This window comes from Trematomus bernacchii, unplaced genomic scaffold (assembly GCF_902827165.1).
Source record: "Trematomus bernacchii unplaced genomic scaffold, fTreBer1.1, whole genome shotgun sequence".
Classification (NCBI taxonomy): Eukaryota; Metazoa; Chordata; class Actinopteri; order Perciformes; family Nototheniidae; genus Trematomus; species Trematomus bernacchii.
In genome coordinates this window covers 204,130-230,688 of record NW_022987640.1, presented here as the reverse complement: position 1 = coordinate 230,688, position 26,559 = coordinate 204,130, and the positions used below count along the sequence as shown (strand labels likewise).

The 26,559-nt window shown below is 40.7% G+C and overlaps 1 protein-coding gene across 1 annotated transcript in view; it reads left to right on the top strand.

Moving 5' to 3' along the window:
- Positions 1 to 25,444, top strand: part of bicdl1 (BICD family like cargo adaptor 1) — a 28,097-nt gene extending 2,653 nt beyond the window's left edge. The window contains exons 2-11 of the mRNA XM_034133246.1: positions 3,449 to 3,664; positions 13,401 to 13,517; positions 14,828 to 14,839; positions 16,478 to 16,624; positions 18,496 to 18,666; positions 19,447 to 19,665; positions 20,288 to 20,428; positions 21,186 to 21,316; positions 22,093 to 22,213; positions 25,277 to 25,444. Coding sequence (XP_033989137.1) covers positions 3,449 to 3,664; positions 13,401 to 13,517; positions 14,828 to 14,839; positions 16,478 to 16,624; positions 18,496 to 18,666; positions 19,447 to 19,665; positions 20,288 to 20,428; positions 21,186 to 21,316; positions 22,093 to 22,213; positions 25,277 to 25,444 — 1,443 coding nt within the window. The remainder of the gene's footprint in view (positions 1 to 3,448; positions 3,665 to 13,400; positions 13,518 to 14,827; positions 14,840 to 16,477; positions 16,625 to 18,495; positions 18,667 to 19,446; positions 19,666 to 20,287; positions 20,429 to 21,185; positions 21,317 to 22,092; positions 22,214 to 25,276) is intronic.
- Positions 25,445 to 26,559: the final 1,115 nt, after the last annotated feature.

The following is a 26,559-nucleotide window of genomic DNA, read 5'->3' as shown; positions in this document are numbered from 1 at the left end:
TCAGTGTCTGATTTATTAAAACAACATTGTAACTGAGAAACACTTAAATGCTACATTTTACAATCCATCACTAAATTCATGGCCAACCAATTTTAACATCATGCAATAACACTAAGACGACATTAGTTGCATTGAACTGATCTTTTTATTAAGTTGTACTTACAATTTAGTGAGAAACATGGGCTTGTGCTTCACTGAGGATCTTTGTCATTCTGACAGGGAGGCAAACTGCAGTTATTACACTTCGTGTTTTGAAATATGTGTAACTCTAGTCTATTAATATAAAACCCACACTGCTCAAACTTCGTTACTTTTCCTAAAATTGGTATATATTATCTGTTATGTTTTTTTTTTCATTAACATAAAATAAATCTCACGTACCCCCTGCAGTACTCCAACGTACCCCTAGGGGTCCGCGTACCCCCATTTGAGAACCACTGCATTAGACCACCGCTATCCCACTACCTCAAGTATCTCAAATGTGCACTTAGTACAGCACTTAGTTGCATGCCACCCCTGTGTGTGTACAGTACAATGACTGCAGTTCAGATCAGCTTTTGTTGTTGTTGTTTTAAAAAAAATCCTCATCAACACATGGCGTGAGAAAAACACAAAGAGTAATCCTGAGTCTGCAGGGTACATCTGCTCAGCTCTGTGATCCAGATCCTCCTCCTGCTGCAGGAATAATAAGCTGCCTCTTAATATCAAATCTAATATCCAACTCCTCTTATTGAAGCTTTTAGAAATCACTGCTCCTGCTCTGACAGCTCTCACTGTGGTTTGTGAGTGTTTTGATGCATTCAGACAAGAAACATGCATCTGAAAACAAGTCTCAATAATCAATAGCAAATGGATATTTTATAATAAGTTTAATGTGTTTTCTCTTAATTATTTGAATTTTGCACAAGCTGAGAGACAATCAAATGTATATTCTGATTACATTATATTATAATGTTGTATACACTTTATTTAGTGTTTGTTAATAATCACCCATTTATTTTTAAATCATCTATAAATTATATACAGGACGAGAAATCAATAATTAATTTGTGTTAAAGTATTCACTTTCTAGATCTTTTACAAAGTGTTTATTACCGATAGTCTTTAAGATCATGTTTATAGGAGGTAAACACATTATTAAATATGAACAAAGTGTTATAAATAATGTCTATAAATATCTTATAAAGAACGATTGCTCAAGTTTACAAATCATTTGGTAATCACTAACACATACTTAAAATAGTATATTCAATGTTATTATGTGCATTAAATTGTTAAAATGTCATTGTTTATTTACAGTCAAATTACTAATAACTAGAGTTTAATTAATGATCAATTAACACTTTCTTTAATGATGGTTATAATAAACTGCTGTTTTGCCCACGCAGATGCCAGATGCTTCAGGGTCTAACCATAAACACACCAACCCCCCTCTGTGCAGCTGTGCACTTTGTATTATCTGTAGATAAAAGAAAGAAGCATCCTAATATTTTAACCGTCACTCAGTATGTAGTGTCTCTACTTTAAAGAGTCCTCTCCTGCTGATGTTCAGTTGTATATCAGTATGTAGTGTCTCTACTTTAAAGAGTCCTCTCCTGCTGATGTTCAGGTGTATATCAGTATGTAGTGTCTCTACTTTAAAGAGTCCTCTCCTGCTGATGTTCAGGTGTATATCAGTATGTAGTGTCTCTACTTTAAAGAGTCCTCTCCTGCTGATGTTCAGGTGTATATCAGTATGTAGTGTCTCTACTTTAAAGAGTCCTCTCCTGCTGATGTTCAGGTGTATATCAGTATGTAGTGTCTCTACTTTAAAGAGTCCTCTCCTGCTGATGTTCAGGTGTATATCAGTATGTAGTGTCTCTACTTTAAAGAGTCCTCTCCTGCTGATGTTTCAGGTGTATATCAGTATGTAGTGTCTCTACTTTAAAGAGTCCTCTCCTGCTGATGTTCAGGTGTATATCAGTATGTAGTGTCTCTACTTTAAAGAGTCCTCTCCTGCTGATGTTCAGGTGTATATCAGTATGTAGTGTCTCTACTTTAAAGAGTCCTCTCCTGCTGATGTTCAGGTGTATATCAGTATGTAGTGTCTCTACTTTAAAGAGTCCTCTCCTGCTGATGTTCAGGTGTATATCAGTATGTAGTGTCTCTACTTTAAAGAGTCCTCTCCTGCTGATGTTCAGGTGTATATCAGTATGTAGTGTCTCTACTTTAAAGAGTCCTCTCCTGTTGATTATCAGGTGTATATCAGTATGCAGTGTCTCTACTTTAAAGAGTCCTCTCCTGCTGATGTTCAGGTGTATATCAGTATGCAATGTCTCTACTTTAAAGAGTCCTCTCCTGCTGATGTTCAGGTGTATATCAGTATGTAGTGTCTCTACTTTAAAGAGTCCTCTCCCGCTGATGTTCAGGTGTATATCAGTATGTAGTGTCTCTACTTTAAAGAGTCCTCTCCTGCTGATGTTCAGGTGTATATCAGTATGTAGTGTCTCCACTTTAAAGAGTCCTCTCCTGCTGATGTTCAGGTGTATATCAGTATGTAGTGTCTCTACTTTAAAGAGTCCTCTCCTGCTGATGTTCAGGTGTATATCAGTATGTAGTGTCTCTACTTTAAAGAGTCCTCTCCTGCTGATGTTCAGGTGTATATCAGTATGGAGTGTCTCTACTTTAAAGAGTCCCCTCCTGATGTCCACACGTACAATGTGTTGGAACGCTAGCCAATAGGTGTCACAAGGGATGTCACTAAGTTCAGGAAGTAAACAAAGGAGTCCAATGGAGGCGTTTCAGGTCCTAACAAACTACAGGAAAGGGAAAACCCAAAAAGCATGATATGACATCTTTAAAGATTTTTATTGTAGCGTGTTTCTGTAGAATTAGGTAAAACTGTAAATCAGGGGTTTCAACACTGCGGGCCGGGGGCCAAATGCGGTCCGCGGGCCATTTTGAATCGGCCCTCAGAAATTAAAAAAGTATAATGGAATATGGCCCACAAATGAAACTTGTGCTTGTCTTATATTGTACTTTTTAAATATAAATGTAAACATATATTACACAGTAGTATTCACGTGTTAATAAGATCACTTTTCAAAGAAATTCAGTCAATTCAAGTTGGAAACATTTTCTGACAAATCTTAGTTGATAAGAAAAAAGCCCAATAACTTATTTCCATAACAAGCGTGAAATCTACCCTTCCTATTTCTCCTTATTATCATCAATCTGAGGCTTCTGTTTTAAGGGATGAGCTGCCAACACTCACGAGCATCATGTACCTACTTTTGATTGATTTTGCTAACTTATAACTGAACTTATGAGGCAGTATATCTCAAGTGAGGGGCCCAGCCCTTCGTATATTTTTCTCTATGTGGCCCTCGGTGAAAAAAGTTTGGACACCCTTGATGTAAATCAATAAAAGGTTTAATCATACCCCTTTTCTCCCGTTGTCTTCATGCAGCACTTGGAGCAGGAGAAGCACGAGCTGCGCCGGCGTCTGGAGCGCCGGGAGGGCGAGTGGGAGGGCGGCGTGGCCGAGCTGGAGGCCGACGTGCAGCAGCTGCAGGGAGAACTGGATCAGAACCAGCTGCAGCTGAGGGAGGCTGAGAGGGACAAGAGCACGGCCATCAGAGAGCTGTCCAATCAGAACCACCGGCTGCTGGAGCAACTCAGCAGGGTGAGAGAGAGTGTGTGTGTGTGTGTGTGTGTGTGTGTGTGTGCGTGTGTGCGTGCGTGCGTGCGTGCGTGCGTGCGTGCGTGCGTGCGTGCGTGCGTGCGTGCGTGCGTGCGTGCGTGCGTGCGGTGCGTGCGTGCGTGCGTGCGTGCGTGCGTGCGAGTGAGTGAATACAAAACAAAATGTAGTTCTTTAAGATACGTTAACTATTTACATCTTGTTATTGCATTTACAATTTAAAATTAACAAAAGTGGGGTTGATTTTTTTAAAGCACTTTCTGCATAGGGTGCTTTTACATGTAATATTAAACTTTATTTTACACATTGATTTAAATAAGCCAACATCTATATCTTGGTGTATATTTGATCACACAGAGGTGTTTTACTGAGCTTCTGTCCAGGGAGTAATCAACTGTAGCTACAGACGCTAGCACTTTTAGCTTATTTAGCCCAATCTCAGTTTCTCAGTACAGCCTCGAGTCCCTCTGCCAGCCCTGAGCGCTGCGTTATGTATTTATGATTGAATATCCGGACATTTTCTGCGCTGCCTGTCACAATACCTGCACTCAAATTACCTGCCAATATGCAGAGTGCTGTTGCATAAGTGTGCCGTCTGATCATTCTGCAATCTGCATTATTCAACATAAAAACCCTGAAAGGCTACTTTTATATTGATGAGTTAACACAGTTCAGTGGAGTTATGAGGCTCTTATGTCACACATACACACACACACACACACACACACACACACACACACACACACACACACACACACACACACACACACACACACACACTCACACACTCACACACGATGCAAGGTTGCTTAAAGCAGCATTAAGACCATGTGACACGGTGACTCAAAGCCCAGAGTAATGCTGCAGGGATGACATGTTTTTGTAATGCAACCCTGAAGGCAGCATCTCTCTGGTTCCTTCCTCAGAAAGATACTGGAAATTTCCTCTTTAAAGTAGAGACACTACATACTGATATACACCTGAACATCAGCAGGAGAGGACTCTTTAAAGTAGAGACACTACATACTGATATACACCTGAACATCAGCAGGAGATGACTCTTTAAAGTAGAGACACTACATACTGATATACACCTGAACATCAGCAGGAGAGGACTCTTTAAAGTAGAGACACTACATACTGATATACACCTGAACATCAGCAGGAGAGGACTCTTTAAAGTAGAGAGACTACATACTGATATACACCTGAACATCAGCAGGAAAGGACTCTTTAAAGTAGAGAGACTACATACTGATATACACCTGAACATCAGCAGGAGAGGACTCTTTAAAGTAGAGACACTACATACTGATATACACCTGAACATCAGCAGGAGAGGACTCTTTAAAGTAGAGACACTACATACTGATATACACCTGAACATCAGCAGGAGAGGACTCTTTAAAGTAGAGACACTACATACTGATATACACCTGAACATGAGGAGAATAGGGCCCATTTAAGTACAACATGTAAAAGCTGTAGGATTTGTGTATTGGAGTCAAATGTCTCTTTGAATATTAGTGCAGTAGAATTATAAGGTAGCACAAAAATAATTAAAGTACAAGTACCTCAAATGTGCACTTAATACCCGTCCTTGTGTACATGTCCTGTGTTCAGGGAGGAGGAGGATTTAACCCCAGCTCTCGGTCTCTTCTTGATCAGATTAAGTCCGGCACTTAGAATAATTAAACTGCATTTAATGTGATTAAACCTGGGTGTGGGAATCGAAGAAGATGTTTTTCCTGAACCTGCAGTATTTTGTTTCAGGAGGGAGCGTATTATCTACGGTCTTTGAGAAATTATGAGATTTAATTCACTTAATTGATCCAGATGTGAGAGAGAAAATACCTGAGTTCACTATATCGTATATTTAGTCTACATGTCTTTATCTCCTACTTTATTCGTCTTTCTCTGTTTTTTCATTCCTATTTATCTCTTATTTAATCATGTCTTTTCCTCACATTTAATCATTATTATTTATGGTTCATTTTATTCTTAATTCTCTCTAATATTTTTCTTATTTATCTCTTATTTAATCATGTCATTTCATGCTTCTCTACCTCTCTTTTATTTTCATTTTAATATCATTTTATACAGTTTTTTCACATTTCTTCTTTCTTTCCTTTCTTAAATATATTATCTATTACAAATTATGTTTGTCTGCATGTTGAAGCTACATTAAGTTGAGTTCAATCCTTATTTATATTTAAATAACAGTCTTAGATGCATGAATGATTTAAAATCTACCAACTATAAACGTGTATCCAGCTTAAAAAACGATTTATTAATTAATCAATATCTTAAATTAGCATTTCAATGCATTTATTAATTCATGAATACTTCTTTGTTCTTCATGTATATCACTTCCAGTAAAGCAGCCACGGATTATATTTAAAGGAACAATGCCCCCCCCCCCCTATCAATTTAATAATCTTCACAGAGTCTTTAATTGGCTGCAGAGGGTGACCTTGAGTCAGGTCTCTGCACAGGAAGTGAGGTCACTCAGGGAGATACAGATCTGACGGGATTAGCTGTAATCCGTCCTCACCATATGTGTGTGTGTGTGTGTGTGTGTGTGTGTGTGTGTGTGTGTGTGTGTGTGTGTGTGTGTGTGTGTGTGTGTGTGTGTGTGTGTGTGTGTGTGTGTGTGTCTGTGTGTCTGTGTGTCTGGACATTAAATGACAACAAATAACAACAATAATTATAATTATTTTAATACAAATGATGATAAAGTCATGTATATTACAGTGTATACAAAGATATAACCGTATTTGCATTATATTTTTAAATATGAAACTTTATTTTCACTCTTTAATTTTTATTACATGTTTTAACATTTATTTTGTATTGAATATTTTACTTTTACTTCTAATGTTAATATAAATATTTTATTCTTTATTATTTTTTATTTAAAACTTTACTGTACCGTCTTATTTTTCGATAAATATGTGTATGCTATTATAATATTTGTTTTATTGGACCCTTTACTTCAACTTCTTATTTAATACATATATTTTATTCTATATTTAAAAAGAAATTGACACACTACTTGAAGGTCTTATTTTTAGACAAATAATTTTCTCCTATTTTATTGTATTGGACATTTAAATAATAATTATAATAACTTTAATTTATATAGCGCCTTTCATCAACCCAAGGTCGCTTAAAGGTCCCATGTCATGCTTTATTACCCGTCCCCTTGTGTGTTATGAAGGTTGTTCTGCATGTAAACGGTCTGCGGAGTCACAAACCCTCAAAGTACACCCTGTAGCGAGTAAAACTCTAACACAGAAAAGACCTGTCTATGCTGCCCCAGAACGCCTCGTTGGAGATTTCTCTTTTTCTATTGTTTACTTCTTGGGTATAGTGACGTATTTCGGGTATAGTGACGTAACGTAACGGCTCCGCAGATTGGTCCAAATTGACCAATCCGCGGAGCCGTTACGTTTGGACCAATCCGCAGACTTTCTCACACACACACACACGCACACACACACACACACTTGGCGGGACGTTGCGAGGCTCGCTGCTGCGAGGAGCGGACACTGTGAGCTGGCTCACTGGTGTGCGGTCGGCGAGACAGCGAGACACCGCGGAACTCAGCCTGAGCACACACACAAACTCCTAGCCAGGCTGCGGGTGTGTGTGTGTGTGTTTGTTCGGGCTGAGTTTCGCTGTGTCTCGCTGTCTCGCAGACGGCCACTGGGCTCACAGGGAGGGGGGGGGCAGGAGCTCCAACAAGGCGTTTAGGACAGAGAGTGAATACACATACTATACAGAGATGCTGTATGAGAAACCAATGTGAGTTTGGAACATTGCACAATATACATTTATTTTAGTAGACCTCAACAATGGAATTATGATCAGTAGAAATGGCCATGACATGGGACCTTTAACAATGAGCATATGACAAGACATATACAAGACATAAAACAGGGGGCAGAAATGGAAGTGTTACATTGCAGGGGGGGGGGGAGAGTGAGTTAATGGTGGAAGGCTTTGTTGAACAGATGAGTTTTCAGGGTTGATTTGAAGATGTTCAGAGAAGGGGCGTTACGGATTTCAGCAGGGAGGGAGTTCCAGAGGGTGGGGGGGGGGGGCAGCGACACTGAAGGCACGGCCCCCGAAGGTGCAGAGGCGTGAATGGGGAATGGAGAGCAGGCCGGAGTCTCAGGATCGAAGGGTGCGGGACGGGATTTAAGGGTGGAGGAGATCTGTGAGGTACTGAGGGGAGAGGGCATGGAGGGACTTGTAGGTGACGAGGAGGAGTTTGTAGGTGATGTGGGACTTGACCGGGAGCCAGTGGAGGTTGAAGAGAGTGGGGGTGATGTGCTGCCAGGGCTTGGTGCGTGTGAGAACCCTGGCAGCTAAGTTCTGGATGTACTGGAGCCTGAAACTTTGTATGTTCATATAAATATAAATATTTTATTGTAAAGATTAAACAGGTGCATGAGGCCAATTTTTTGATTGATTTATCTGGAGATAAGGGTCTTATAATGCAGCAGTTCTGATAATGGCATGGGGGTGTCACAGATCCCCTAACCCCCCCCCCCCGTCTGATAACTTTGTAATATATATGAAACACACCTGGAGATAAACTGGTGTTCAAAGAGAGAACAGGTAATGAGATCAGAGGATGACCTTCCTGTGATCTCGTTACCTGCAGCTCTGATTTATGGCTCAAATCAACTCTAATGAAACGTCTGGAATACGGATAAAGACCAGGAGTCATTCTGTCATTTGTCAACTTTTAACAACAAGAGGTGTAGGCGAACGTTTTTGTATCACCTTTTTCTTTAATTGAGCCAAATTGGACACGTTTAGCGCATCATTTTGTTAGTGCTCGTTGCCATTTGCACCAAAAACAAAAAATAAAATAAAATAAATAGGAAAGTTCTTAATAAAAACAAAAAACATATATTATTAATATTATTGTTTTAATTATAATAACTACTGCATGTAGTGTATTATTGGTACAAACCAAACTTTTATATTTGTATATACATTGTTACATATCGTGTATTTTTGGTACAAGGTAAACCTTTAAATATATATTTTTTATGTCGGTACATACTACACTTTTATATTTTACATATACTGTATTATTGGTACATACTAAATACTACAGTATGGCAGTATGTGTATTGGAGCACATAACCTCCCATGATCCTTCAGGTGTCTGCTGCTCTCTGATTGGTTATTCTTTTCCCTGCTCTCTGATTGGCTCTTCCATTCCCTGCTATTTGATTTGCTCTTACGATCCCTGTCCTTTCACTGGCCCTTGTTGTCCCTGCCCTCTGATTGGCTATTAGTGTTCCTGCTCTCTGGTTGGCTATTGTTGTTCCTGCTCTCTTATTGGCTCTTCCTGTCCCTGCCCTCTGACTGGCTCTTCCTGTTCCCTGCGTTCTGATTGGCTCTTCCTGTTCCCGCCCTCTGATTGGCTGTCCCTCTCAGTGCTTGTTATGTAATGCTGTTAGTCTCCTGCTCTCCTTTGAAGTCTAGACGAGCATCGCTCAGCGACTAAAAGAAAAACACCAGAAGCTCCGACACCCCCTGCTGCAGCTCCGACCAATCACGACGTCTCCCTGGTTTCTATGACTACGTATGACATGCAAATTGATAAGAGTCCCTGTGTTGCTGTTACCATAGGAACGTGCTCTTGGGATACAGGTCGTTCTTTTTTTTTTGGGCAGCTTTAAAAACACAGGGGAAGCACCTGCAGCCATTTAGGAGAGGAGAGTGACGCAGTGAGGAAACAGGGGGTTACACACGGTATGAAGTCCTGTTACACTATAATACAGTACAATTAAACTGTTGTATGGGAAGCTTTTCATGAGCTTACTTGGTAGATTTTACACAACTTTTCCTATTTCATTGCTGATTAAAAAAAAAAAATGCAGATGCTAAAGTGGTTCAGGATTTAGAGGAGCTAATATCAGCTACTCCAGTTCAGGCCCGATGGTCCAGGCGTGGCATATTACGGCTTTAAATCAGAGTAAAGCTTGTGTTTTTATATTTAAAACATTTATATCAACTAATTTTAATAATAATAACAAACAAAGGCAAACCTACGAACAAAGGCAACATGTGTTTTTATGGTAAACTTAAACTTACTTAAAAGTTCTCCTCATAAAATGCTGCCTGCTAATGCTAACAACATGTGTACAGTTAGGCTGCCTTTTTAAATTATAGAAAATAGAAACGTTTAAATTATGCTTAACTGTACTGGATTAGTGATGGTGGCCGACTATTGCAAAAACACTACAAGTTTCCAGAGACAGTTGTTCAGCTTTAAAATCCTGAACGCCACCAATCGGTAGCTACGTTAGCTAGCTAGCTTACAGCAGATCTGCAGTAAAATCAGAAGGAGTCATGTGATCACATTGTTAAAATAAGAACATAAAACATTTTAGGTAGGTTTCCAACAACAGAGACAGTTGTTCAACTTTATAATCCTGAACGCCACCAAGCGCTCCTTCCCAGCTGTGTGCGTCACTTTTTAGTGTCCCCTGGTCTCCCAGCTGTGTGCGTCACTCTTTAGTGTCCCCTGGTCCCCCAGCTGTGTGCGTCACTTTTTAGTGTCCCCTGGTCTCCCAGTTGTGTGCGTCACTCTTTAGTGTCCCCTGGTCTCCCAGCTGTGTGCGTCACTTTTTAGTGTCCCCTGGTCTCCCAGCTGTGTGCGTCACTCTTTAGTGTCCCCTGGTCCCCCAGCTGTGTGCGTCACTTTTTAGTGTCCCCTGGTCTCCCAGTTGTGTGCGTCACTCTTTAGTGTCCCCTGGTCTCCCAGTTGTGTGCGTCACTCTTTAGTGTCCCCTGGTCTCCCAGCTGTGTGCGTCACTCTTTAGTGTCCCCTGGTCTCCCAGCTGTGTGCATCACTCTTTAGTGTCCCCTGGTCTCCCAGCTGTGTGCGTCACTCTTTAGTGTCCCCTGGTCTCCCAGCTGTGTGCGTCACTCTTTAGTGTCCCCTGGTCTCCCAGCTGTGTGCGTCACTCTTTAGTGTCCCCTGGTCTCCTAGCTGTGTGCGTCACTCTTTAGTGTCCCCTGGTCTCTGTTGTGTTTGAGCTTCTTGCAGCGTTTTGTATTTTCAGCGTCTGGTTTCTGCAGCTTTTAGTAAATGCTGCGCATGTCTCCTCAAGTTGCTGAATGGTTCCTAAACGCTGCATGTGTTGTCAAGTTGCTGAAGATGTTTCTTCATGTGTTTTTGGAACATTTGTGTTTTTATATCTGCGTTGTTTCTGAAGCTGCAGCACGTTTCTTCTAATTGAAATGTTTTGTAACGTTGTAACACACCTCTTTGGAGAAAATGAACCTTTCTACAAATAGATTTTTGTTGGATTTGAGTGAATTCAAAAGGTCACTCTGATGTGTTTGGTCTAAACCCTGAATGTCCTACCCTATAGCATCCTGTCACGTTGCATACGTCTCCCCTGCGGTTTAGTAAATTGAGTTTCCTTGCTGTAAAGATTTGTCTCTCTGCTGCTCTGGGTTTTCTCAGCAGTCTGATGTTTCTCTGTTGGTCAGTCACGATGATAAATCTGATCCTGGATCTGATTGATGTTCAGATTAGGAGAGAATCTGCTAGAAACCAGACCACAGGATGTACATCTGTCACAATACTGTGCCAGTGGGTCAGATTTGTTACTCTACACTGCAGCTGCTTCACACACACACACACACACACACACACACACACACACACACACACACACACGCACACACACATACAGCAGCAGTGTGTGTTGCCCCCTAGAGGCTACATTTCAAGCTGCATTGTTTTTTTAGGATTTTGGTGTTTTCTAGCAATATTATTGTAACTTCAGCCATGCCATGTACGGTGTACCATCACTTTGGTATTGTTGTATGTTATAGACCACATAAATATAATAAATTACAAAAGCTGTACGGAAACAGCAGAATATGATTAAACATCTCAGTCTTTTTATGTTGAAAAGCAGCAAAACTGCAACACAATGCCTGCCTTAAAAAGAGGTTTTAAAGAATGCATGCCAACAAATAAATACAAATATTCTCACATAAATTACCACGTAGACACCTGCTGCTGTTTATGTATTTGCACAGATCTTTCTGTGTATGCATTTCTGTAAAAATCCTCCTGTATACATGTACACTGTGCATCACTGAGCATGCATGCATTTTACATTTACAATGCTACTGTATAAACTAAATCACACTCATGATACACGTGTTTAAGGCATGTTTTCTGAATGACTTGATGTAATGTGCAGGATAAAGTATTTACTCACGTGTCTGATCAGCTGTTCCTGCTGTCCGCATATTCCCGGATCAATATGTATATCATTATCATCTCTGGACAAAATGAAACTCGGACAATACAAGATTCAAGGTTCAAGGTTCAAGGTTCTTTATTGTCAAACTAACATAGCTACAGAGTAATTATGTCGTTGAAAATCTTGCGTCACAGGCTTCTCCAACAATGCAACATAATAATACAGATAGCAAGAGCAATACAAAAAGAAAAATAGTTCTAAAATAAAGTGAGAGAGAAAAAAAAAGTGGAATAGTGCAGTACGAGTCTATATACAAGTTATTGGAATGATATATATTAGATATTAGATACATATTACTGAGTAGCAGATGAATGTTTTGAAGTTGTTTCAACAGTTCAATTGTTTAACAGTCTCACTGCCCGCGGGAAGAAACTGTCTCCGAATCTTCTTGTCCTTGCCAGGATGCTGCGGTAACGTCTGCCAGACGGCAACAGAAAGAACAGTTTGTGGCTGGGGTGATGGGGGTCTTTGATAATCCGTAGTGATTTCTTCCTGAGCCGCTGGGGAGTAAAGGTCCTCCATGGATGGCAGCTCCGTCCTGGTGATGTGCTGTGCAGTTTTCACCAATACAAAGCGACATGATGAACAAAAACTAAGAAATCCTGATATAATATCTCCATCTTTCTCTAGTAGATTGCAGGTTGACATGTCGTCATGTTTTGTTTCCAGTTTGTAACTTTTTTCTCGCTTTGTTTACATCCGTGCGTAACCTCTGACGTCACCACGCTTTACGTACCTGGTTTTATTATCTAATTGATGAACACGCACCTCTTTCACATTGTCTGCAACATTAAATAATACATCCAATAATAAGCTTTAAATACAAAGTAATGTAATGCTTATAAGACACTTTAATTATCAATGTGAAATGCAGCCTCTAGGGGGCAACACACACTACTGCCTGTGTGTGTGTGCGTGTGTGCGTCCGTGCGTGCGTGCGTGCGTTTGTGTGTGTGTGTATATATATATACAGTATATGGGAGGAAGTGGCTCAGTGGGTAAATGCACTGGTTCAACAAGTGACATGTAATGTAATGATATATTTATTATTTTCTTGTTGTGATGGATTCCTCCAAACTGCTTTTTCATATGCTGCAGAACGAGACCTCAACAGCACTTGAGATGTTTTACAGTGTGATGAAGTATCTATTCTTGTTTCCTGAAAATAGTTTTGAGAGCAGAGACAATCAAGGCAAACATTAATGCAATATTTCTCTCTCTCTCTCTCTCTCTCTCTCTCTCTGTGTGTGTGTGTGTGTGTGTGTGTGTGTGTGTGTGTGTGTGTGTGTGTGTGTGTGTGTGTGTGTGTGTGTGTGTGTGTGTGTGTGGTGTGTGTGTGTGTGTGTGTGTGTGTGTGTGTGTGTGTGTGTGTGTGTGTGTGTGTGTGTGTGTGTGTGTGTGTGCAGGCTGCAGAGGTGGAGAGGCAGCTGTCCACTCAGGTGAACTCTTTACGGGATGACTTCAGGGAGAAGAGCCTGTCCAGCAGCGAGCACACGACCCGACTGGAGACTCTACAGGCGGAGGTGAGCGGCTACACACACACACACACACACACACACACACACACACACACACACACACACACACACACACACACACACACACACACACACACACACACACACACACAGCTGTTCTTACAGGTATCTCTGTGTCTAATGCTAAAGTGAGGATTATAATTTAAAGGTGGGGTAGGTAAGTTGGAGAAACCGGCTCGAGATCGCTAGAATTTGAAAATACACAACCGGAGAAAATCTGCCACTTCCTTCCAGAGCCCCTCCTCCAACACACACGAACGCGCACATGACCAATGAGGGCACGAGATAAGTTTGTGCACAGATGGAAGGCTGACAGGCAGGTAGGCCATCCAGTTATTTTAGCCGGGCCGGCTCAGATGATTGGTCGTGCTTTTTACAGTACCATGGCTTCCACAGATGACATTTATTTATGGATTTTTTGTCAAAGCACTTCAGATATTCATTGCTATCGGGATGTTAAGAGCATTCCATGGAATATAACAACAAGTGTATCTCGAGCCGGTTTCTCAAACTTACCTACCCCACCTTTAAAGGGACGTTTCAGGCTCTTTGTATCTCATGCTATATGTTTGAATGAACCTGTTCCCCCTCTGGTAGCACATGTCTCTTAAACTCCCCTCTAAACATGTCTTTTAGCTTGAAGTGAAAGAAAATGGATCAACTTTCAAAATCTGAATCAGATTCATTTTTGCCAAGTAGGTTTACACATATAGGGGATTTGCTTTAGTGGTAACGGTGCACACATAAACATAGTAGGAATAATTCAGTTGTAAAAAAGAAACAAATATAGATTTTAGTCTAGCTTACATGATCATGATTTAGCTTTACAAATATATAACACAAAAGAAACATTTTCAAGATTTCTTTTAATTGTATTATATATAAAAGTACTCAGATCTTGTATTTGAGTAAAAGTAGAAGTTACAGTAAAAGTCCTGCATTCAAAATGTTACTCAAGTAAAAGTAAAAAATTATTATCATCAAAATACCAAAAGTGAAAGTAGTGATTCTGCAAAGTAGCAAAAAATAGAAATACTCAAGTAAAGTACAAGTACCTCAAAATTGTACTTAAGTACAGTACTTAGTTACTTCACACCTCTGTGTATATCACAAAACGAAAATGTAAGAAACTCAAAAATATGATTTAGTTGTGTGTTCTCTCTCTGTGTGAGTTCAACCCACCATGCAGGGTCCTTCCTCTCAGTTGTTGGATTCATCTCACATTAACTCCCTCTGTCTGTTATCTTTATCTCCCCCTCCTCACCCTCTCCTCTCCTTCCTCCCTGTTGGAGCAGCAAGGGCTAGAAGTGAGTGACTTCCTGTCTGTCTGCATGCTGCATGTGACGTCTCGTAAAATAACATATATAATTGACCCTTCTGTTAAATGAGTTGAAGAGAGTCCAAATACTATCATTTTAAAGAATAGATTATTGAATCACATGCTGAATGAAATACAAACTCCTTTGACTTGATATAACTTCAAAACCTAAGCATTTTAAATGTAATGTTTTAACAACAACAACAACAACAATAACAATTAAATTCAGATTAAATGCAACTTTGTATTTATTTAATCAGGTTCTTGTTCCACACATTTCATATTGTTTACACGTTATTAAGCCTTTGTTAATAATCACAACAAAATAATGAATCATCTATCCACTTAGAAATGTATATTATTTGTATTTGTGTTATTTGTATAAATATACAAATAAAATATAATAATAATAATATAATAATCAAATTATAAGAATAAATGACACATTATTTAAATCATGCTTGTATCTAGTAGCTGTGTTGTGATCACTGCTGTGTCACGTATGATATAGTAACAAACACAGTCAGAGAGCACAACAACAACAACAAAAACAACATCATCTGAGCAGATTTCCCGAGCCTCTCCTCAGCGCGGTGCAGAAACTCCCAGACGGCACAGCGCTGAGGAGAGGCTCCGCTCTATATTTAGAGGAGCACTGCAGCTCTGTGACGCTTCCTGTGACGAGCTCTTATTAATGAAAGCAGAGATCCACATGGTGTAAGTAGGTTACAGGATGTGGGTCAGAGCAGGAGGGATGAAAGAAGATCTGCTCCGGCAGCTGCAGGGGATCTTTTTAATAAATAAGCTGCTAAAACACAACAAATGGCGTGTTGAAACCCTCCTTTTGAACACAACTTGAAAAAAAAACTTTATTTATATTGAACCTTTCGTGCAAAGATGCAGAGATAAAAATAAACAGAGAATAAATTAAAATAGACAAAAATATATGCAACTATAAAAACTGAGATGTATCCAATTAAATATTCAATAAAAAATATAACAAATCTGCTAAAACACAATACTATACACGGTATTGAATGTATGTTGGTTAAAAGCGTCTAACAAGTGACAGGTAATGTAAAAGAAAACTTTAGATGCAGAGATAAAAAAACAGACTAAGTATAACTAAAAGACCTAAAAGACCTCAAATGACAACAAAGAAACAAAAGTAATAAATAAAAGTAAATACAAATGCAGGGGATGACATCCATATACATAATATTAAATTAATAAACTAATTAAACTGACTTAAAATCTCAGCTTTAATGTTTTTTGAGGATGATACAAAAAAGAAAATGGATTGAATTAACTGATTAAAGGTTAAACACTAAGGCTTTAACATTGCTATTTTATTTTTTAAACAACCTCTGAGTGTGTTGTGTTGCTAGCCTTGAGTAGAAGGTCGTTACATGTTGCATGTTGTGAGTTAGCTGATATGAAGCTTTGTGCTAACACACATTCCTCAGGACAGTGGGAGTGATTCTGATCTTGTGAAAGAGCCCAGCGTTCCTCAGAGTCAGAAATAAAACAACATTCAGCCGTAAATCAGATCCTCCGCCCGCCGTCCTCCAGGGATTGAACCACCCTTCATATGTCTCACTGCGCTGGTGTGTGTGTGCGTGTGCAGATTAAGATGCTGGCGGAGAGGAAGATGGAGCTGGAGCGGCGGCTGCACGCCATGCTGGAGGAGAACGAGCTGCTGCAGAGCTCCGTGGACGAGCTGAGGGAGAGGACCATGCTGCTGGAGAGGCACAGCCACCACAAGGACCTGCAGGTACACTATGAGACCAAGACATGCTTTAGTTTCAGGGGAAATTAGGTTTTTACTGATATTTGCATTAAATCACACACACAGGCCAAACACACTAACTATGAGTGTGTTGTGATGTTAGCCTTGAGTTGAAGGCCGTTACATGTTGCATGTTGTGAGTCAGCTGATATGAAGCTTTGTGCTAACACACATCCCTCAGGACAGTGGGATCCTCTTTCAGGGGAAATCACATTTTTAAATACGGGCTAGACATGAATTACAGGATCTATAGCCATGGTTGGGGGGTAGTTGGGGGTCGAGGACTTGCAGGTACACATCTACATCTGTTGAGACCAAAACATGCTTTAGTTTCAGGGGTAATTACATTTTGAATCCGGTGTTATTTGCACGAAATGACACACACAAGCCACACATTACTTACTCACACACTAACAGGATCTATAGCCATGGTGGGGGGTAGTTGGGGGGTCAAGGACCTGCAGGTACACTATTGAGACCAAGACATATTTTATTTTCAGGGGAAATTACATTTTGACATGCACTGGTTATTTGCATTAAATTAAAAAGAACAGACAATAATAACTGTGGGGGAAACTTCTGTGTAGCAATGCATGGAGTCACCGACTCAGGAAGGAGACACGGTGAGAGTTGGAGCTTTGATGTCAAACACTGATGGGTTTATTCAGAGTATTCGGCCGGAGGATTCACATCACAAGTCAAAGAGTCAGAGGTTCTGACTACACGGTAGAGTTGCCACGTCAATTCTGAAGACCCTCTCTCTATGCTAGACCTTTTAACTGGTTCACAGAGAGTAATCAACATCTCTGAAGGAGTAGACTAAACAGCTGGGAACACTGAGCCACCTGCGTCCGACACTCATGGCCTCAAGGATTTCACATCTTAGAGTCCACAAACACCGATAAAGAAGTGCCTCAGTGTTCTCACAACAATTACCATTCGTGCCAGACAAGTTGACCGGTCACAAACTGGTGACAACAACACATATGGCACCAAGGCCTTTCCTTAAAGGAGATAACAGACGTCAGAGTAGATCATAAAACATCACAGAGATATCTAGAATAATTATTCCTTAACAATAACAATAGACAAAAATACATGCAATTATAAGAAGATGGACTGGCACCTCTCTAGCCACACTCTGTAGGTTTGAGACTCAAACCGGCGACCTTTCGGTTCCCAAGTCAAGTCCCTACAGACTGAGCTACAAAAAAGATATACAAATCTCAATACAAAATGAAAAAATACGTAACAAATTATAATAAAATAAAATAATTCAATAAGAAGTAGAAAAAAAGTAAATAGGAAAAAAATCTGAATTTTTTGTTGTTGAGTGATTACAAATACAGGGACACATAAACAGGCGAAAGAAATGTACCCAAAAAAAACTGAGGTATACCACATTGGTTTGGACTGATGGGTGTGTGTGTGTGTGTGTGTGTGTGTGTGTGTGTGTGTGTGTGTGTGTGTGTGTGTGTGTGTGTGTGGTGTGTGTGTGTGTGGTGTGTGTGTGTGTGTGTGTGTGGTGTGTGTGTGTGTGTGTGTGTGTGTGTGTGTGTGTGTGTGTGTGTGTGTGATGAGAACAATGGGTTTCTGAGAGGCGTAGACTGAGGCTATGGTGTAATACAAGACAAAAGAAGATGACTTTAGATACACATACCATTTTCTTTCTGTTATTTGTAGAGGAGAGAGAGCAAAAGGAAAAACAATAACACAACATGTTTTGAGGATATCAGTGAGGACATTTTATTGCAATATTGGCTTTAATTATATTTTATGAAAAATATTTTTGTGTGCAACAGGTGCCTAGTTTTGTATTATCCTGTCTTCTTATTGGCTGTTTTCATTGTGTTTAGCTGCGTCAGAGCCATGCAGAGCTGCAGGAGGCCCAGCTGTCTCACCGGCAGCTGAGCGTTCGGCTGCAGCAGCTGACGGAGGAGCAGAGCCTGCTGCCCCCCTCCTCCAGCCTGCTGTGTGAGATCGAGCAGAGCATGGAGCAAGAAGAGCAGGAGCAGGAGAGGGAGCAGGTGAACTTCTTCTACATCAACATGTGTCCCCTCTTCTTCATGTCTCTTCTACATCAACATGTGTCCCCTCTTCTTCATGTCTCTTCTACATCAACATGTGTCCCCTCTTCTTCATGTCTCTTCTACATCAACATGTGACCCCTCTTCTCCATGTCTCTTCTACATCAACATGTGTCCCCTCTTCTTCATGTCTCTTCTACATCAACATGTGTCCCCTCTTCTTCATGTCTCTTCTACATCAACATGTGTCCCCTCTTCTTCATGTCTCTTCTACATCAACATGTGTCCCCTCTTCTTCATGTCTCTTCTACATCAACATGTGTCCCCTCTGTGTAAAGAGACTCTGAAAGCTTCAGGAACAAAGATTCTCTCTCTTTTTGTCCTGATCCATTTATATAAAAACCTGTCTGAAAATGAGCTGATCAGATTTTGGCCACTTTGTGATGTCATAACGACACGGCTTGTGTAACCATTAGCCAATCACCAACCAAGGTAACCCCCCCCCCTTATCACCTGAATCTCCTCCTAGAGCACCATTTTTTTTAACCAAATATCTCTCAGAGGGGCGTGGGGAGGGGCTCCTTATTTTCATCTAAAGTAACAGACAGAGAATCAGCACTTTGGAAACAGGGCTGAAACAGAGGGGATTATGGTGCAATGATCTGTTTGGTGTTTCAGCCAATCAGAGACATGTTTTGTATATATCTGAGACCTATAATATATGCCTAAAAATCGTATAACAGGAGACCTTTAACTAACTATCTGGTTTCCTGTGTGCAGCTGCGCCTCCAGCTGTGGGAGGCGTACTGCGAGGTGCGCTCGCTCTGCTCGCACCTGCGGGGGAACGACCTCACCGACTCGGCGCTCTCCACCGACTCCTCCATGGACGAGTCCTCGGAGACGTCCTCAGCCAAAGACGTTCCCACGGGAAGTCTCCACACCGGACTGCTGGAGCTCCGGAGACTCACCCAGAACCTGCTGGACGGAAATGAGTCCACGGTAAGGAACAGAGAAACATGAAAATACTCAGAAACTGTCAAAAATAGGTGTATATCAGTATGTAGTGTCTCTACTTTAAAGAGTCCTCTCCTGCTGATGTTCAGGTGTATATCAGTATGTAGTGTCTCTACTTTAAAGAGTCCTCTCCTGCTGATGTTCAGGTGTATATCAGTATGTAGTGTCTCTACTTTAAAGAGTCCTCTCCTGCTGATGTTCAGGTGTATATCAGTATGTAGTGTCTCTACTTTAAAGAGTCCTCTCCTGCTGATGTTCAGGTGTATATCAGTATGTAGTGTCTCTACTTTAAAGAGTCCTCTCCTGCTGATGTTCAGGTGTATATCAGTATGTAGTGTCTCTACTTTAAAGAGTCCTCTCCTGCTGATGTTCAGGTGTATATCAGTATGTAGTGTCTCTACTTTAAAGAGTCCTCTCCTGCTGATGTTCAGGTGTATATCAGTATGTAGTGTCTCTACTTTAAAGAGTCCTCTCCTGCTGAAGTTCAGGTGTATATCAGTATGTAGTGTCTCTATTTTAAAGAGTCCTCTCCTGCTGATGTTCAGGCAGGTGCACTGAACGGTGCTATAAATGTGTGTGTGTGTGTGTGTGTGTGTGTTGGGTGCAGGGGTCGCGGCGCAGCGACGAGGAAGCAGTGGAGGAGGTGAAGAGGCTAGGTGAGGAGCTGAGGGAGGTGAGAGATCTGTACGAGGAGGAGCAACACAAAACACACAGCAACCAGGAGGAGGTGCTGCAGCTGCACAACCAGGTATCTGCTGAACAATAACATGCAAATATCTGTCAAATAATCAGAGGTGGGAAGTAGTGGAGTACAAATACTTCGTTACTGTACTTAAGTACATTTTTCTGGTATCAGTACTTTACTCCGCTACTTATTTTTCTGACGACTTTTTACTTTGACTTCTTACATGTTGAACCCAAATACCTGTACTTTCTACTTCTTACATTTTGAACACAAATACCTGTACTTTCTACTTCTTACATTTTGAACACAAATACCTGTACTTTCTACTTCTTACATTTTGAACCCAAATACCTGTACTTTCTACTTCTTACATGTTGAACACAAATACCTGTACTACTTCTTACATTTTCCAAACAGGCTGGTTCCTTTAGTTTGAATGTGTGTTTGGTGGCGTGATCATTATTATTTAGAGTCATTGCGTGCCTATTGATTTGAACACGATCCGTGTATCCATCATTTCCTGGTTGCAAGAAGAAGGCGGTAGGTTTATTTTAACAGTGAGAATCAGAATATCAAATAGAAAATCCAGAGATTTGATTCCAGGGGATCAAATACTTATTTCCCACAGTTAAATCAATTTTTATCTTTTCATATAATGTCAATTTCTGGATTTTCTTTTTGATATCCTTACTCTCACTGTTAAAATAAACCTACCAATACAATTATAGTCTGTTCATTTCTTTGTAAGTGGGTGAACTGACAAACTCAGCAAGGGATCAAATACTTATTTCCTCCACTGTATCCCCTGTGCGTCCTGCAGGTGGCGCTGCTCTCCGTAGAGATGCTCTCTTTACGAGAAGACAACGATCGGATCAGGACGATGTCTGAAGTCCGAGAGCCGAGCGAACAGCTGCAGACGGCCATCAGAGACCGGGACGACGCCATCGCCAAGTACGAGCTACATGCTAACACTCAAATAAATAAAATTAATCAAAATAATGTTTAACAGATAATTCCATTCAACACAACTGTGTTTATAGTATATAGTTTGGTAATTGTTCTAACATTGTAGCTAAAAAGTTTAATTTAAAAACGCTGGTTGCTAACAAGTTTAAATGAGACGACTAAACGTCATCACGCCCAACATTAGCCACCTTTAGCTTAGCGGTGGTGACGTGAAGTCATGTAACCGTGCTGTAGTTCATTTATAGCTCAACATTAGCCACCTTTAGCGTAGCGGTGGTGACGTGAAGTCATGTGACCGTGCTGTAGTTCCTTTATAGCCCAACATTAGCCACCTTTAGCTTAGCGGTGGTGACGTGAAGTCATGTGACCGTGCTGTAGTTCCTTTATAGCCCAACATTAGCCACCTTTAGCTTAGCGGTGGTGACGTGAAGTCATGTGACTGTGCTGTAGTTCATTTATAGCTCAACATTAGCCACCTTTAGCGTAGCGGTGGTGACGTGAAGTCATGTGACCGTGCTGTAGTTCCTTTATAGCCCAACATTAGCCACCTTTAGCTTGGCGGTGGTGACGTGAAGTCATGTGACCGTGCTGTAGTTCCTTTATATCCCAACATTAGCCACCTTTAGCTTAGCGGTGGTGACGTGAAGTCATGTGACCGTGCTGTAGTTCCTTTATAGCTCAACATTAGCCGCCTTTAGCTTTTTACTTCAAAAAAGTGTTGTTAATATGTGGAGATTTATATGTTTTTGTGTGTGTTGCAGGAAGAAGGCGGTGGAAATGGAGCTGGCAAAGTGTAAGATCGACATAATGTCTCTGAACGGTCAGCTGCTGGACGCCATCCAGCAGAAACTCAACCTGTCTCAGCAGCTGGAGGCCTGGCAGGTGGGTCGCAGCTCACACACCTGTTCACTGAAGCTAACCACGTTAGCATTAGCTTCCCTCATGCTGCCCTATTCACCATCAATTACCTTTTCCTTTAGTCGTTTCCTTTTCTACAAGTAGGATATGATGCTGTAGTTATTGGATTAACTTGAAGTAAATAAAAATTGGTTTGCAAACACAAATAGTAAAAAACAAAGTAACATTTCGGATCTGAATATTTCCTCCTCCTCTGATGCTCATCCTTGATGTGTGTCCCTATGTAGGACAGTGTGTGTGTGTGTGTGTGTGTGTGTGTGTGTGTGTGTGTGTGTGTGTGTGTGTGTGTGTGTGTGTGTGTGTGTGTGTGTGTGTGTGTGTGTGTGTGTCAGGAGTGTCCTTTTCCTTTCGTCGTTTCAGCATTCTACAAGTAGGATACCTTAGTTATTGGATTCAAGTAAAAATAAAATAGGTTTGCAAAAAATAATTGTAAAAACCAAAGTTAAGTTTAGGATTTGAATGCTCGCTCTTGATGTGTGTCCCTATATGTACAGTAGGACAGTGTGTGTGTGTGTGTGTGTGTGTGTGTGTGTGTGTGTGTGTGTGTGTGTGTGTGTGTGTATGTGTGTGTGTGTGTGTATGTGTGTGTGTGTGTGTGTGTGTGTGTGTGTGTGTGTGTGTGTGTGTGTGTGTGTGTGTGTGTGTGTGTGTGTGTGTGTGTGTGTTCCCCCCCTCCTCTGTAACTAGCAGCTCTCTCCTCTCTCTGCCCCCCCCACAGTTTGCCTCCTCAGGGCTCTTTACTGTTTGGCTCTTGTGGTTTCTGATCTAGTGGCCTTTTCTCAGCTTCCGTACCACCCCCACCCCCCCCTGTGGTACCTACCCCCCCTCCTGCCTTAGAGGTGAGCCCTCTCGCCGTATCACCCCCCCCATTAAACCCACATTAAACCTACTATAAACCATGGCGAGCCATTCCACGCCACAGTGACCTGACGCTCATCCAGCTTCTCTCTGTGTAGATGTTACAGGAATATTCACAGCACTACATCACCATCTATAGATCAATGACTCTCCCTGTGTTACCTGTTTTTTTGAAGATATGTACAAAACATATATTATAAAAAAAGACACGTTTTATAATAAGTTTTAAATAATGTGACAATTTTACTTTATTTTTCAAAAAAAAGTCAATACTTAAAATAATACTTTTCCAAAAATGTGAAATTCTTTCTTTTTTTTAAAACGTATTCAATGTTTTCAATTAAAATCCAGACTTTCCAAAAACTATATATAAAAAAAGATAATTTACCTATATTACTTCATTGTCAAAAAATGAGCCCACCCCCTTTTAAAAAATAATGAGAACATTTAAAAAAACTAAATTCTCAATTTTACATTATTTTCAGAAATCATCAGAAAACCCTGACCTCTAAAATGGTCATATTCTTTAAAAACCTTTTTTTTTTAAAAAAACCTTTCTTTCTCATGTCTCCTCAGTAACGTAGAACCGAAACAAGTAGAACAGTCTTGAAGTCAATAATTCGAGGTAACACAGGATGAGTTATTAATAAACAAATGGTCTTTTTGTGGGTGAAGTATTCCTTTAGACTATCACAGAGAAACATCCACCTCCCCTCTCTCTCTCTCCACCTGCCTCTCTCCCCCTCCCCCTCTCTCTCTCTCATACACCTGTATCCTCCATCCGTTTATCTGTAACCAATAACATCTCATATACTTAATATATAACACCCCTTTGAGCTGCTTAGTTTGATTAATACTACAGTTTAACATTTACGAATGATAAGTGTGTTTTCCTATACTAATGACAGTTTAGTCTCCCATCACTCATGTTGATTTATCAGCTTGTGGCTAAAACTCAAATGAATATATGTTTTTTAAATTGCATTTATTGACAAGTTACACAGGGTGCCCACATATTTTTAACATTTAATTCCAGGACCCTTTATCTCCAATTACCTTGAATTAATGTTAACCATTTTCCAAGATAGTTGTCATTTACAGACGTGAGATCAGTATTTTTCCACAGAATGTTAACCACTTGGTGATTGGTGTTGGATTTTATGTTTTTGATTAAGCTTTTTTGTGTCATTTTAAAGACAACATTTTAAAATGTGGGGCTTATTAGAAAGCATTAGGGACACTAAACCACACTATTCTAAACTGTATAATTACTCCAGAAATATGAGTATCAAACAGAGCGTCAGACGGCAGAGACCGCTTTGTTTTTACGGAGCTCCGACGTCACGTTGTTGTTTACGTCCGCGGCGCCATCTTGTTTACGGGCGTCAATTGAAATATGTTATAAACAAGATCTTCCCTAAAGTATTGCCCTGTTAGAAAAATGTTGAGTTTTACACTATCCACTTTTTAACAACTTATTATATAATTTTCATTTACACTGAACCCACCCTGTATACTGAAATCCAAGATTTTCTGCTTTTCACCGATTCATAAGGACTTCCTGCAGATCTTCAACAATCCTTATTAATCTCCTTGTTCAAATACAAAATTGTAATGCATAACTTAACGCAATAACTCCTGCGGGATCTTTCTGGAGGCAGGTGGAACGAAAAACAATATTATTTAAAGTTTAATGAAAGTAAAAAGGAACAAAGTTTAATTCCTTCTTTTGCACAAAATATCTTTTTTTCTTCATGTCTATTTTTCCCATGCAAAGTTATATATAAATATATAGTATTATCTATATCTAAACATGCTCCAATAGGGGCTTATAGTATTTAAGTTTGCTGGTGTTTGAAAGTGATGTCTTTGCATCATTTGAGGTCTGAAACCTCTGCATTTTTCTTGCTATTTAAAAAAAAATAGAATAATTTTCAACAGTTTTTTAATCTGGAAAACTTTCAAGGCCGTGATTTTTATCTCTTCAAATTCACAAACATGCAAGAATATCAATCCACGACAAATATTATAAAAAGGCGTAAAATGTGATTCTAGTGTCTCTGAAACAGGTATCTTGATCAATGCCCCCCCCCCCCTTCATTCCCTCCTCTCAGTGGGTCATTTTCTCCTTCCTCTTCCATCTTACTCACTGTTTTGTCCCGTCTCCAGGACGATATGCACCGAGTGATCGACCAGCAGCTGATGGACAAGTATCAGGACGAGTGGCGCCCCCCACCCTCTGTGTCGGGGCCCCCCCCAGGCGCCTCGTCATCAAGGCGCGCCCATCGCTTCTCCGACCGTGACAGGAGACTTTTCTCTTTTTTCAAAAAGAGCTGAGGGGGAGGACATAAAAGATGATGAGGAGAGGCAGGAAGTGACATCACAGGGGGCAAAAACAGCCAAAGACAGGCAGCGGCACACTGAGGTTTTATAGGGGGGGCAAAAAGGGGGTCATTTTGCACTTTATCTGTGTCATTAACATAGAGATGTGCAGGTTTGAAGTCAGACCCTGAAGGCAGCATCTCCCTGGTCCAATGGGATTTCTCCATGTGATTTTGGATTGTTTCAGATAATAATCTCAACGTTTATGATACTAACACGTTTAGTTCAGCAGAATAATCTCCACATATTAACACCCCTTTATGATTTATGAAGTAAAAAGCTAACGTAAGGCTATACAGGAACTACAGCACGGTCACATGACTTCACGTCACCACCGCTAAGCTAAAGGTGGCTAATGTTGGGCTATAAAGGAACTACAGCACGGTCACATGACTTCATGTCACCACGGCTAAGCTAAAGGTGGCTAATGTTGGGCTATAAAGGAACTACAGCACGGTCACATGACTTCACGTTACCACCGCTAAGCTAAAGGTGGCTAATGTTGGGCTATAAAGGAACTACAGCACGGTCACATGACTTCACGTCACCACCGCTAAGCTAAAGGTGGCTAATGTTGGGCTATAAAGGAACTACAGCACGGTCACCACCGCTAAGCTAAAGATGGCTAATGTTGGGCGTGTTGGCGTTTAGTCGTCTCGTTTAGACTCTTGTTAGCAACCAACGTGTTTAAATCTACCAGTGGGGTATTTACTGATGTGTTTCATGTCGTGGAATCAAACCACCAAAGTCCTTATTTCAGGCTAACAACCAAAATCACATTCAGAATACCATTGACTCTCAGAGGAGGGACCAGGGAGTGATACAATGCTGACTCATTCCTGGGTTTGAGGACTCATTCCTGCACTGAGATAGAAATGTGAGGACGGCACTTCCCCACAGGTTTGGCTGCAGCCCCTCTTTTAGAACGATTTAAAGATTTACCTCCAGAAGAAGAAGGTTTCCTCTTAGTGCCTCGAACATCTCTACTGCCAACTCTGCAGAGGGAACAGGAAGTACCAGGGTTTCTGTCGGGGGGGGGGGGGGGGGGGGGGGGGGGGGGGGGGGGGGTC